The 13,978-nt window shown below is 47.0% G+C and overlaps 2 protein-coding genes across 2 annotated transcripts; one reads left to right on the top strand and one right to left on the bottom strand.

The window, feature by feature from the left end:
- Positions 1-250: 250 nt before the first annotated feature.
- Positions 251-3,038, bottom strand: rag2 (recombination activating gene 2). The gene is made up of 2 exons (XM_076302198.1): positions 2,906-3,038; positions 251-1,981 (listed from the first exon to the last, which is right to left on the bottom strand). The coding sequence occupies exon 2, from the start codon at positions 1,965-1,967 to the stop codon at positions 369-371; it is 1,599 nt and encodes a 532-aa protein (XP_076158313.1). The 5' UTR covers positions 1,968-1,981; positions 2,906-3,038; the 3' UTR covers positions 251-368.
- On the top strand, positions 2,290-13,760 carry iftap (intraflagellar transport associated protein). Its single transcript, XM_076302210.1, has 6 exons — positions 2,290-2,532; positions 6,058-6,217; positions 6,944-7,071; positions 8,492-8,552; positions 12,921-13,192; positions 13,501-13,760. Exons 2-6 carry the CDS (start codon positions 6,082-6,084, stop codon positions 13,609-13,611), a joined length of 708 nt encoding a protein of 235 aa, XP_076158325.1. The 5' UTR covers positions 2,290-2,532; positions 6,058-6,081; the 3' UTR covers positions 13,612-13,760.
- Positions 13,761-13,978: the final 218 nt, after the last annotated feature.

The raw sequence follows: 13,978 nt of genomic DNA, 5'->3' as shown, positions 1-13,978 counted from the left end.
ATGCATTCTACTGTGTTATGTGCAACAATCATGTTAGACTATTCCTTTAAATTATGCATTTTTTGGTAAACTGAGACTCGGTTTAGCTACACTCTCAAAAAAACATAATTAATAATAAATAAGGTAATCAAAATAAGCCCTTTGAGCCTTGAGATTTCAATTTACAAATATTTTATTGAATGATAAAATGCAATTTAATACAAAAAACATGTCAAATACATGTTAAATCTTCCAATACACATAGGTCATGTTTTATTAAAGATTCAGCAATACACTTTGAGTCCATAGACATTCAATCAATACATACTGAGCAACATCACAATGGTTTGCATGGCAAATGCTGAAGCCATCAGGGGCCCTTAAGGTGGTCAGTCGAACAGCCTTCTCAGGAAGCTCTTCTTGGCGGGGGTCATGTTGAGCTTGACAGGGGTCTTCCTGTGGAGGGTCTTCATGGGTGTGCGCTTGACGGGCATCTCCTGACGTGGCGGCGTCCTCTCCTGGCGGCCCTGGCCGGCGTGGTCCGGGCAGAAGTACTTGCTGTTGTTCTGGGAGAGTCGCACCAGGATGGTTTCGGGCAGCTCCATGCACTGGGCGTGCACCCAGTGCCCTTCCTCGCCCTTGGAGCAGAATATCATGGCGGGCCGCGTGAGTTCCGTGGAGTAGAAGGGCTCCCACGTGTTGCCGTCCACCTGGCAGCCGGAGCAACAGCGGATCCAGTAGCCCGTCTGCGACTCGTCCTCCTCGTCCTCCTCGTTGTACGTGTCACCCTCACCGTCGCTGGCTAGCATCTCCAGCTCGTGGGGGTCACGGCCAAAGTAGAGCTCCTCGGAGTCCTCCAGTGGAGTGGAGTCCTCCATGTCGGTGGACTCCTGGCTGTAGCCCTGCGTGACCTCCTCGCTTCCTCCTTCCTGTTTGAAGCTCACCTGGTACAGGTAGAACGCGTCGGCAGGCGCTGGGTTTCCCTCGGCGGGGACGGCAATGAGGGCATGGCCTTTCCCCAGGCTGCCCCCGAACCACACCCGGCTGCCGCTGATCTCCCCGTTCCAGACGGGTGCCTCACGCGGGTCGATGCGGATCCCGGTTTCGTCCAGAACCACCGAGCAGCACTGCAGTTGCTTTTGCTGGTCTGCCTTGTAGCCGCCCAGGATGACGTACTCGTGTCCAGAGTCCAAGCGCGTCGCTATGGCACTGGTGATGGACAGGCCGTTGTGAAGAACCTCGCAGGACAACTTAGGGCTCCCCAGTAGCAGCTCAACGCGCAGGCGGTACAGGCGTGGGGGTCTTGAGTCGGACGACAACGTGTGGCCCCCCAGGAGGTAAACGCTGTCTCCTCTGCTCAGCGCCAGGTGGAAGGACTGGCCGTCAGTAAGCTCGGGGAGGTAGTGGGCCGAGCAGCAGCCATACTCCAGGTCGACAAGGAACACCTGCGGGGGGCAGTCCACCACGCTGTTCCACGTCTCGGTGGTCCTCTGGCCCGGCGGGCGATACGAGCGCCCCCCAAACAGCACACAGGCTCTCTTGCCGCGGCTGTGCACCACGCTGGCCGAGTGGCCGTAGCGTGCGCTCGGAACCTCCCCCACCAGCTCCTTCTCCTCACAGCGCAGGGTCAGCTTGCGGTTGCAGCCGCGGCTGTCCACGCTCAGGACGTACAGTGCCGCCGACAGGTCGTTGTTGGGGGTGCGGCCGCCGTGGATCAGGTAGCCCTCAGGGCTCTCGTCACGGGGCTCCATCCGAGCCACCGCTGGGCAGCGCAGGGGTGGCAGGTAGCAGGAGTTGTTGGAGAAAGTGATGGGGCGCAGCTTAAACTCATTGTTCTTTATTCGCACCCCAAAGATACCCGTGGGGCAAGAGCGCTTGGGCCAGCCTTTCTGCCCAAAGAGAAGAGTATCACCATCCAGCTGCAGCAAGGAGCAGCCAGGCTGCAGAAGACTCGAACAGTTAACTGCAGTCAGGGGCTGAAGGGACATGGTAAGGTGGAGAGCTGTGGACAGAATTGTTTGAAATTGTGTTAATTGTGATAAAGTCATTGAGCATTTAAATATATGTGTTTTTATTAAATTATTCATTATTTTGTATGTGAGTTGACTATATAAAAATGCCGAATAAGTAAAAAACCAGGACCAATGTAGTAGATGATGTCGCTCTCCAGTGGGATGGTTACTGATGCACTATAAGGTACATGTAGTTTTTGTCATATTTCCTTACATAGAACCCAATGAATTAAAGCCTCATTTCCCAGCATTCCGTTCGGGAAAACATTGCCATGTTTTGCGGGAACATTGAAAGCAGTTAACGTTAGCAGGGCAGACAACTCTTCAGAATTTGAAACTCGACATATTTTTAATTTCTAATCTTGACATTTCTCTATGTTCCATTGTATGCAATCAACCGTTTCGAAAGAGGTATTACAATGCGCCTTTGTTTTTACAAATAGCCGCGTAGTTGTAACGTTAACCACAACACAAACACGGTTGTCTAACTTGTCGCAGCTTTTCATGTGCTGGATAACCCCCACACAAGAACTAAAGATAGGTTTGTCAATTTATTTGGTGTTGCTTAATCGTAACTTTCAAGATATTATAACGTACTTACTTAGCAATATCTGTATTATATATATAGGTCTAACGGTAATTACCAGCTAATTAGCTATTAGTTGTCCTAGCTAACTTAACGAAGAGCTAACATAGACCTTCAATTACAGGTTAACCTATAACGTTATTTGGGAAATGAGCATGAAGCGTGAATAACTAATACTGTTTTTATTTATATTAATAACAATAATGTTATGCTCGCACATCTTAAACAGGCAATCACTGAGAGTAGGCTACTAGGCAGACAGTCAACTTCAGCAGCTGTCTACCTTCTATTGCGGTACAGCCATCCCATTTAGATCCCACCTTCTTACCTGCACAACGAAAAGATCCTCACAAATGTTGTGCCGTTGGATTCTTGCAAGTCTGCAGGAGGAGAATGCAGTAGACTAGTAACGTTGGAGTTGGTACGCTTGTTTGTGCAGCTTGGCTGATTCGGATGAGAGTTTCTCATGTTGTTGAGGTTAACTGCCTGTGACTAGCTGGCAGGTGTCAGGGCCCCCTTCCCTGAACAACAACAAACGTTTAGCGTTCCAGCATTTGGCATTACTTTAGGCTACCCTTCTCTGCGTTATTTCATCTCTATTTAGTTTCAGGGTCATTTGGCAGTAGTTCACGATTAAACATTAAGCTTAGACCATATAAAAGCACCCTTTGGGGGAAAGACAATTACCTACTGGAGGCAAAGAGCTAAAACCCTTCAAATTAAGATGAGGCTACCTCTAATTCTTATTCTTAATTGCTGATCTGCGACTTGTTTTGCAGAGCAGTGGCGTGCCCTATGTTCATAAAAAGTGCTAACAGATAATCAATTTACTCTAGCATTAGCCAGATGTCTTAAATGTATAATGACTCCCTGTACGACTTTTTCCATTTTACATGCTCATGTGTAATAGGCCCATGATAATAACAATTGCAACAACAATAATAATAATAATAATAATAATAATAATAACCAGTCATCTTGAAATAACAATAACCAATCTGTATTGTGTGTCTTATTAGGCTAATTGCTTTGTGATTTCTGTGGTACTCTGGAATGCAGTGTGTCTGTAATTTGGCAGCATCGCTCTTGTCTAGGCCAGAATGAGGCCCAATGTGGTCTGGTCTTGGCTGTGACAGATGTGACAAATTGCTCTCAGCTCAAATCGTTAGAGATGATGAGCTCTCAGGTCTTCAGTGTCCATTCTACCTGTGTGTGCGCGTGTCGTTGGCCAGCTAAATGATCCCGGCCTGATTCCTGTCTGAAGTGGCGCTGCTGGTCATTTGTTCTTTCTATGACCCTTTTGCATGACATGCACTTGCGCTGTTCAAGTGGACCATCATTACACAGTAGTGTCACAGCAGCACTATCCATTTCTGTGTTTATTTTCTCCCCACTCCAATTTTCTTCTACTCCAATGTTGTCCTCGTAAGGTATCACTAAGTGTATACGGTAGGCTATGGATATGGGTATGTAAGGGTATCAGGGTCAGTAGATGATTGGAAGTGTTGTGAGTCTTATAAAATATAAAATATAATTTTATCATCAGTTGATGTTGCAACCATTAAGGCATCCATTTTTATTCGTGATATTGTAGTGTTTTTCCCCCCTTTGTGGCGGTTGTGACGTTTATGCTTATGATAATAATGATGGCAATAATGACAACAATTATTGTATGGCTACATCTCGGAGTAGCCGGTTGGCCCAGGCCCCTGTTGTGTGTAGAAGTGTCCTATATGTTGGACAGGACGGAGTGAGGAGGTAGCCTATCTGCCTGAGAGGTAAACTGCACACGTGACTCACACTTGAAGTAGAGTCCATTAACCATGTGTGCCCTGTGTGTGTCCCTGGAGAGGCTTGTGGAGAGGGAAAGAGAGAGAGAGATACACAACACTTTCTCCACAATGCAAACACAGACACATCTCACGCCGATTCTCTCTCACACACATAACCAGACACACACAGTGTAATACACATACTGTAACTGTCATGCACACACACACACCTGTCATGCACACACACACACACACACACAGACACAGACACAGAAGCTGACAGTGAAGAGCAGCTGTTTGGAGCTCATTAGCATAATGTTTTGTTCGAAAAGGCTGCTGAGCAAGAGGGAGTCGGAGTAAAACAAAGGCTCGAGCAGCTCGCGGCGTACTGCTCCGCACCAGCACCAGAGCTGAGAAAAACACCAGCAGCCTGCCTGCACCTGTGGAAGGAGGAGTGGTGGCGGTAATGGTAGTGGAGGTGCCCCCCCCCCCCCTGTACACACTCCCCTCCTGCCTGGCCTGTGCAGTTGAAATGTAAAACAGGATTTTGTATCATTCCAATGCACTGCAGGGCTGTTCTTATGATTCTTTGCACATTCTGTTCTCATCTGTGTGCTGTGTGTGCGCCTGGTAAAAACAAGCTGGTTTCATCCCTGGTGGCGACGCAGGAGCAAAACTAAGCCCTGCTGGAAAGTGTTTTTTCCCCTCCGCTTCACCCAATGCTGGTGCAATATAGTGTCGATGGAGGTGTGTGTGTGTGTGTGTCTGTGATCTGTGTGTGTGTGTGTGTGTATCTACATCTTTTTGTATGTGCTTGTGTGTGTGTGTGTTTGCAATCTGTGTGTCGGTGGGGTGGTGGTGAGATGACTCAGGGGCTGAATGGAAAGGGTGTGTGTGTGTGTGATTGACTGTGTGTGTGTGTGTGTCTGTATGTGTCTACATCTTTGTGTATGTGTGTGTGTCTGTGTGTGTGTGGGGTGGTGGTGAGATGACTCGGGCTGAGGGGAAGGGGTGTGTGTGTGTGTGTAGTTTGGTAATAGGGTATAGGGGCTGAATGGAAAGTGTGTGTGTGTGTGTGTGTGTGAGATGTTAGGGTACAGGCACTGAGTGCAGGGAGCTGTGCCAGGCAGCGGGCCCGAGGCCATGCGGGGCCTGGCGTGGAGCGTAATTGATCGAGGCGCGTAATTAGCGGCGGCCCCAGCACCTGTTTCTGTCGCGCTTAATGCAGCAGCAGCAGCGGAGCGGCTCCCTGATGGCGCCCCGAGGAGCCAGGTGACGAATGGGGCCCCTGTGACAGCGCCGAAGTGCTGACGTGGCCTTGGTTACACACCCGCAACCCCCTTCCTCTCTTACACACACGCGTACGTGTACACACACACGCTCGTCGCTCCTTAACGTCAGAGAGCTGCCATACATTGTGTTTGGTCGCCATAATTGGGCTGGACTCTCTCGCAATCATAACTTCTCCCCTAATTCAAGTCTAATGTAGCCGTGATGTGTTATGGATGGGGACTCGTCTGCTTGTCATTATCAGTCTTTTTTTAACTTAACTGACCATCACTCTCTCTCTTTCTCTCTCTCTCTCTCTCAGTCTATCTCTGGTCAGGAATCCTGGCCTCTCTACTCGTTAGTGTCATCAATCTCGTTGAGTTTCCAACCCTTTTATCTTCCTGCAGTCTGTCTCACACAGCTCTTGTTCATCCCTCAGGTCAGAGCTTCAGTAAAGAGTAGGATGCCAGGTACAGCGCCCCCTTCAGGTGGTGGTCAGCAGCAAGACCAAGCAGTGGCTGCTACTCTGGATCTCATCTGCAGTGCTCCTGAGCAGACCTACTCCCACTTCCTGGCCTCCTTCACACAGTTGAATCCAGGTCAGTCTCAGTCAGAGTACACTGGTCAGCAGTCTGCATGGGCGTCACTAGACCCCTTTTACTGGGGCATGTACCCCAGTATTGAACTGCTGTTCCCCAGTAAATAAGTTACTGGCATTGGCAGCAGATTATTATTGTCATTAGATTGGAATGTGCCCCAGTAGAGTTTTGGGTCTAGTGACACCCTTGACGGTCTGTATCTCACCCGGCACAGCCTGGTGCACTGCCAACAACACCACAGGCAAGGGTTCAGAGGGATGAGATTGAACCTCAGTAGATTAGCCTGATGCTATTCTTCCTGTAGCAAAAGAGCTCTTATGTAAGGAAGTTAACTTACCCAGGTACAGTATGTCAATAAACTTAGAAATTCCTATTCCATTCTATTATAGACAGAATAGTTTTCAGATTACATTATGTGCTTACATAATTGCAAAAGGGTTCTCCAATGTTTTTTTTCAGTTAGCCTTTTAAAATGATATCAGATTACTAAACAGAATGTGCCTTTGGAACATTGGATGAATGGTGCATCTGTATACTTATGTAGATATTTGCATTAAAGATCAGCCATTTCTTTCTACAACAGTCATTTACAACATTAATGATGAAAACAAGGACATTTCTAAGTGACTCCAAACTTTTGATTGGTAGTGTATATCAGTGTAATTGTAAAAGTATTAGCTCCCATATCAGTATCAGTCAGTCTTCCCCATTGTGGTGCTCTTACAGAAACCCTGAGGGCTGAAGAGCCAAGGGACACTCGCCGAGACGCTGGCCCCGAGGTCATACGAGACGGCCGGGGAGGGGACGGGGACACCAATCTGAGAAGACAGCGGGATGTGTCTGACCTGCCTGAGGTCACTGGCTCTTAGATCCTCTTTCTACACACTCTCCGGGGTCTCAAGTGAGATTGACTCATGCCAAGGGCTGCGGTCGTCTTTTTCTGTCAGGCAACCTTAAATGCCAGCCTCTATCCTTGCTCGTCCTGACGGATTAAGTTTAGCTTCTTCTGTTGTACTGCTCAGTATGGCTCATCAGGGAAAGAAAGAGTAGGTGAGCAAAATGTCCTTTACCGTGTATAGACTAACTGTAGGCGTTCTGAAAGACCTGCTGTATTTCAACTCTAAATGTTCTGTATAGCGTGCGTGTGTGGGTGTGCGTCAGAAGTGAACCCTGCTTTTATTACATATAGTACATGCATTACTCTTCCTGCTCTTTGTTTGCCATGCCTGGAAGCAAAGAGAATCTCCCCTTGTTTCTTCAGACCCATAGAAACAGCACTGAATCCCTCTGTCAGTCAGAGCCAAAGCAGAAAAACAGAACAGTTTGTACAGCGGAGCCTCTCTCTCTCTGGCTCCCCTCTCGCCCTCTCCTCTCCTCCTCCCCTTCTCTCTGCAGTCTGTTAATCACACCATCAGCTTGCCTCCCATCTTTTTTTTTTATCTTCCCTCCTTTTCCTCTTCTCGTCCTTTTCCCATTCTACCTGTTTTGAGAGGCATAAGAATGTGGGTGTGTTTTGAGAAGCTGCATCCGAGCTGCAGGTTTTAGGTGTGTGTCGAGTTTTGCATGTTTGTGACCAACGCCTGAGCAGGCTCGGCTCCATTGCTCAGCCAGGTATTGATTTCTATGCGATTCTAATTAGCAGGCCCGGGGACTGTCAATACTGTACATCTGCTAACCGTGCAGCGGAGCTGATGTTGTCAGATAGCGTCTGATATTTACCTTTTAGACCACAGGGGGACTGAGAGCAGGGGAGACGGGCAGAAATAAAGAGGAAAAAGAATTAAATTAAATAACGCAATTTGGTTTTGTCGGCGCATTGGTTGTGTAGAGTCTCCACATGAAAGCTGAGCTCAATCTCAATCAGATCTACCGCTGTCGCTGCAAGGTTGATATGAGGTAATGGAGCTGATTTGCAGGCAAATAGTTCTCCAGTGCATTAGGGTTTCAGCGCCAAACAAAAACAGTAGACAATCAATCAGATTAGTCAAGTACTAGCTGGGTTATATTTCTGAGCATTTTGAACATGGTCAGTGTTGTGGAGATGCCAATGTTTTTGCCTTTGGGGAAGGCTGGTTAGCAAGGCTCACATTCACATCCACAGCATTCACTCTTCCTGTTTCACTGCATTGTTGTGTGTACATTTATTGTCTCCAAATAGCTGTTCCCATATGAAAGATAAATAAGGGGAGTTTGTGCAATAATGCAAGGCTCAGAAAAAATATTTCATTCTCTTTCTTTCTTTCTTTCTTTCTTTCTTTCTTCTTTGTTTTGCAGCTGAGCAACAGCTTGGACAATGCAGCCTTGAGGGTGGAGGACAACAAAGATGACTTACAAGGTACTGCCCTCTCTCTTTCACTCACTCTATCATTGTCTTCCTCTTTTTCCCCCAAATTGTGTTCATCATCACTCTCCCTTTATAGCAAAAGGCCGTTTATACAGTGTTCTGTCAGGCACAGTCTCATGTTAGGTCACGCATAATTTTGTCGTAATTCAGAAGAATACAACTTTATAGAGCTTACACAAATCTCTCCTCGTTTTTAGAGGGAGGCAGAGAGGAACCGGCTTCTGTGGAGAATTAATCTGCAAAGCTGTTCCTCTGAAACGGCCCGCCGTAAAAAATTTTTAAAAGCTCAGATAAAGCAAAGTTTTAATAAATATTCTCTGCACGGGCATACGTAAGGCATTTAAGGAGTTCACCTTACATTTAATAGGGTTTAGTGAATACCATGTGCCTGCCATTTTTGTAATTAGGACTGTCATTCTACTTGATTTAAATATATTACCATTCATTAAGCGGATACGATGAATGCAAATTGCTGCTGTGGCTGCCCCCTCATCAGAGACGCGGGCAGTGGCTGCTGCTGTGTGCAATAAGGAACTCACTTTTAAGGGCGCTGGAGGTTAACCAGCTTAACGGCCAGTCATCAGTTCACCCATTATACATATGGTTTCTGTAACACAGCCATTAGCCGTGTTTTGTGATGTACATTTGGGAGGGGATAGATTTGTGCATGTATGCACGTTAAGGTGGTGTAAGTGTGGATGCTTGTGTGTATTTGTGTGTGTGTGTGTGTGTGTGTGTGTGTGTGTGTGTGTGTGCTCGCAGGTCAGTGAGCACAGGTGAAGGAGAGAAAGTCAGGCAGGTGTGTGTGTGTGTGTGTGCGGGGTTGTGGTGGGTTTTTAACGGCTGATTTGTGCCAGGCGATGTGAAAAAAAACCCAGCCCCTTTGATGCTGCCTCCTGGGTGTCAGTCAAAGCTGCTGACTAGCGGAGGCTGGGGCCCTGAACCTCACCTGCATTTGCATGGCTAATTTTCCCTCTGCATAGGTGTCAGGAGAGAGGCAAGGCAAAGGAGCTGAGGAAAGAACAATAGATCGATCCATCCACTTATTCAGTCCTCTCTCTATTCACCCATCTATCCAACTCTCTCTCTATCTATCTCTCTATTCATCCCTCTATCTATCTATCTATCTATGCATCCCTCTATCATCTATCCCTCTGCCCCTCTATCTATCTATCTATCTATCTATCTATCTATCTATCTATCTATCCATCCTTTGCTGCACCTTTAGATCGCTGACAGGTGTGTTCTCAGTGCACGTTGGAGTAGGGCTTTGATGTGTATGCATGTGTGTGTGGCTGGCCTGTGTGTGTGTGTGTGTGTATGTAGAGGGGTGGGTGTGCTCGCTGTCGTGGAGGTCGTCGGGGGTCGCGTGCGGCTGTTCTCCGGCTCCTCGTTCACTTGCCCGAGCCTAATGCGTCGTGATTAGGACAGGCGTGTCGGCAGCGCCCAGGGAACCCGCGGGGGTGACCTCTGCACTCATTAGCATGCGGCGTGGTGCCCGGCCCACTCCGCTCTCAGCTCTGCCCGGGCCCAGCACTAATGACCTTGCCAGAGAGAGAGAGAGAGAGAGAGAGAGGGGGGAAGAGAGGGGAAGAGAGGGGGAGAGAGAGAGAGAGAGAGAGAGAGAGAGAGGGAGGGAGGGGGGGAGAGGGAGAGGGAAAGAGAGGGAGAGGGGGGGGAGAGAGAGAGAGAGGGAGAGGGGGAGGGGGGGAGAGAGGGAGAGAGAGAGAGAGAGAGAGAGAGAGAGAGAGGGAGGGGGGGAGAGGGAGAGGGAAAGAGAGGGAGAGGGGGGGGAGAGAGAGAGGGAGAGAGAGAGAGGGAGTGAGAGGGGGGGGGGCCCTTCTCTGCCGTTACTATCCCCAGACTGGGATTTCCGGAATCCGCCGAGAGGGTACGCTCATCATGGATCAGGATATCACTCCTTCTCTCTCTCTCTATCTATCCCTTTCTCTCTTTCCATCCATCTCTCACTATCTATCTGTCTCTTTCTCTCTCCCACACCCTTCCTTATCCACCCTACCACTTCTCCCCCCCTTCCCAAGACGCTGGGCATCTCCCAAGAAGCCAGAGTATGACTTTCACTGCCAGAGTAATTAGCTGTTTAATTAAGATCAGCATCGTCCCCCTTCACTGCCAACACGCCTTGCTGAGTGTGTGTGGGGGTGGCAGTGAGCAAGTAAGCAGAGAGGTGGACAGAGTCTGAGGAGAGTGTGTGTGTGTGTGTGTGTGTGTGTTCTGGGTAGTTTTACAAGAGTGGTTGTGGTTCCTACCACATTGTCCACCACAGTGTTCAGAGGTGGCCCCATTTTTCTCCTCAGGCTTCAGAAGGCCTCTTAACTTCTCTGCTCTGTGTGTGTGTGTGTGTGTGTGTGTGTGTGTGTGTGTGTGTGTGTGTGTGTGTGTGTGTGTGTGTGTGTGTGTGTGTGTGTGTGTGTGTGTGTGTGTGTGTGTGTGTGAAAGGAGCCCTGTCATGCCGAGGTGCCTCTAGCCACCTTGTGATGGTGTGAAGAAGAAAGACTACACCTCCCAAGCACCCCACCACCCCCACCCCCACCCCGACACAGACACATGTGACCTGACAGGCGCTGTCATAGCTCCAGTTTTGTTTGGCTCCTGGCACTTTGAGACACATCTGTTCGGTTTGTTGATGTTTTCTCAAGGCCCTAAGTTAGTTTGACAGAGAGGGTGATGCCTAGTGCTAATGTTCATGACTGCATTCATTTTCACAGCGATCAATCTCATCCAGCCCATAATGACTGCTTCCTTGGTGGATTGCAAGTTTTTGACTTGCATAAATAGTTGTGGTGATCTACATAAGACATTTGAAGTTTGCCTGTTTCTAATCACTCTACCTTGAACAGACATAATCAGTGTGGATGAACCGAGCCTGAAGATACGGTCTCAGGTTTTTAAGTGGTCTTGAGATTTGTGGATTTTGATGTGGGAATCTCGTTCAAGTCAGCATAATTCAGCCAAGTGGAGTTGTGTGGCCCTAATGAAAATGTGTCTGATGGAGCTCCTACTTTAGCCATGCATGGACCCTGCACTGTCAGCTAATCATGTGCATGTTAACCTCACTGGAGAGACTGTTGGCACACACCTACCCGTATTTAAACTGAAACGCACAACTATTTAAATCTAGATACGTCTAACACCATAGGATGGGCATGATGTTTCTGTGGCTGATCTGGTAGGGCGAGGTGATAACAACATCTGGTTATGCTAGCTGGAGTTCTCTGAAAGAAACCGGGATACTGTACCTTGTATACACCATATCATGGTTTCTTATGCAAATACGTGCATCTGTGCTATTAGAACTTTATTGTTGGAATACTAGTATTGATCATGTATACAGGGACATTACTGTAATAACCAGGTATCTCTGTGTTTATGTTAACACCATATCCTGAATATGGTGAAAATGGGGATAAGCCTCATAACCGGGATATTGAGGTGCATGTAAACACAGTCATTAAGACCTACTGTGATTCATGCTTCACCCATTGCTTATTTTCACAAAAGCTGCAATTACTTTATATTTGTTGTGTGTCGTTTGGAGTTGCCGATGGTTATTTTGCCTGTAATTGCAACAAGTCGCTGAATTTCATCATTCCATGGTCTCTTGTGACTACGTCGTTACTAGCGTCATCTTGTCTGAATGTGGCTTTAGCGCTCTCTCTAGGAGGTTCACTCTGGACTGTTTAAAGCACCTTGAGACAATTTACATTGTTTTAGTGCTAGATGAATAAAATTGAATTGAATTGAATATATCTCCTCTGAAAGTTGCTTCGGACAAAAACATCTGCTAAAGAAATGCATGTAAAAGATAAAGACATTGGATCTTTTTATGAATTCAAATGGTGGTAAAGTCTTCCTGCTGTGAGGTGCAGTGTTTAGTATTTACAGGGTTCCTACGCAGTATGGAAAACCTGGAAAAGTATGGAATTTGATTTTAGTAATTTCCAAGTCTGGATAAGTATGGAAAAAAGAAACAAGGGTATGGAGAAATATTTGTGTTTCCAGACTATTGCATTTGCAGTACTAATCACTTCACTCAGGTCATAATGAACCATTCCTACATTCCTGCTTAACTGTCAGTCCCCATCGTCAAGATACAACTAAAAATGACCCAGCTAAAAGGACGAATATTAAGTGTCATTTTTTAATTCACTTCAGTTGTCCTATTCATTTGTTTTCACCGAGTTATCCCAAACCAGAAGTGGCCGCAATGTCGAGAATATGGTCAGAAAAATCTACAGAGAAGTTTGGAAATTTGAGTATGGAAAAAGTATGGAATTTTAAAATGCAAAATGTGTAGGAACCCTGTATTTAGTAATGAGGCTCTTTTCTCCCCTACAGGGTGCAGACAGCTTCCAGGGGAAGTGGAGAACGGGAGGCTGCCTACACACACCTCCTCCATCATCCACTCCACCCAGCTGGAGATGTGCTCCACAGCAAACGCAACGCACTCCACCCAGCTGGAGATGTGCTCCACAGCAAACGCAACGCACTTCACCAGCTCGCAATCGGTGGAACACGTGACACCCTCCGCAGACTCCTCTCAGGGAGAACAAACAACGCAACCTGCCAGCAGTGAGACAGAATCACACACAGTGACAACTATCGAGCAGGTGTGGATACATACCAGCTCCATTAGAGGCAGCACAGTGGTCAATGGCTTTAATTTTCAAGAAACACAAGAAGTTACTTGTAGCTGAACAATGTATACACTGCCATTTTGTTTAATAGCACTTGTTTATAACAGCAGTAAGGAGTTTTGGTCTAAAACTAGTAGGTTGACTATCTAACAAACACTGACAGCACAGTTCTAAAGCTTGTATAGCCTTTTAGCACGTTAATCGGTGTATTTCGGTGTGTTTAATGCACAGTTTGTGTGTATCTACAGTACATACTCTTTAACGGACTGTCTCTCATGCAGGTGGACAGGGAGGAAGTGCAGCCTTTTCACCTGGATGACAACTTTGATTATGACCATGTTGTGCTTACCCACAAGTACCCAACACTTCCACAAAACCCTGCAGCTAACTGAATTGTGTGTGTGTGTGTGTGTGTGTGTGTGTGTGTGTGTGTGTGTGTGTGTGTGTGTGTGTGTGCGTGTGTGTGTGTGTGTGTGTGTGTGAGTGTGTGTGACAGAGGGAGAGAGTGTGTGTTTATGTATTTGTGTATATCCAAGATGTATGTAATGTGGATTTATTGGAATTGGCCAGAAGTCAGTTAGTAAAACTGGCAAACTCAAATGCACCTTGTGTTGATTAAACATATTGTTTCTACTGAGAAAAATGTCTTTGCTTTGTCTTTGTCTCTTTGTCTTTAATGTTGTTTTTTATAACTCTCTTTCAAAGCCTGGCCAGCCCTTATGTGGCCAAGCCCCCACTGGCATAATTCAGTGTGTGTTT

The sequence above is a fragment of the Alosa pseudoharengus genome, unplaced genomic scaffold (genome assembly GCF_046254945.1).
Source record: "Alosa pseudoharengus isolate Yale_2024_CS ecotype anadromous, Long Island Sound unplaced genomic scaffold, YU_APseudo_1.1 YU_APseudo_1.1_scf_10, whole genome shotgun sequence".
In the NCBI taxonomy this organism is placed as follows: domain Eukaryota; kingdom Metazoa; phylum Chordata; class Actinopteri; order Clupeiformes; family Clupeidae; genus Alosa; species Alosa pseudoharengus.
This window is presented reverse-complemented; position numbering and strand designations above follow the sequence as displayed.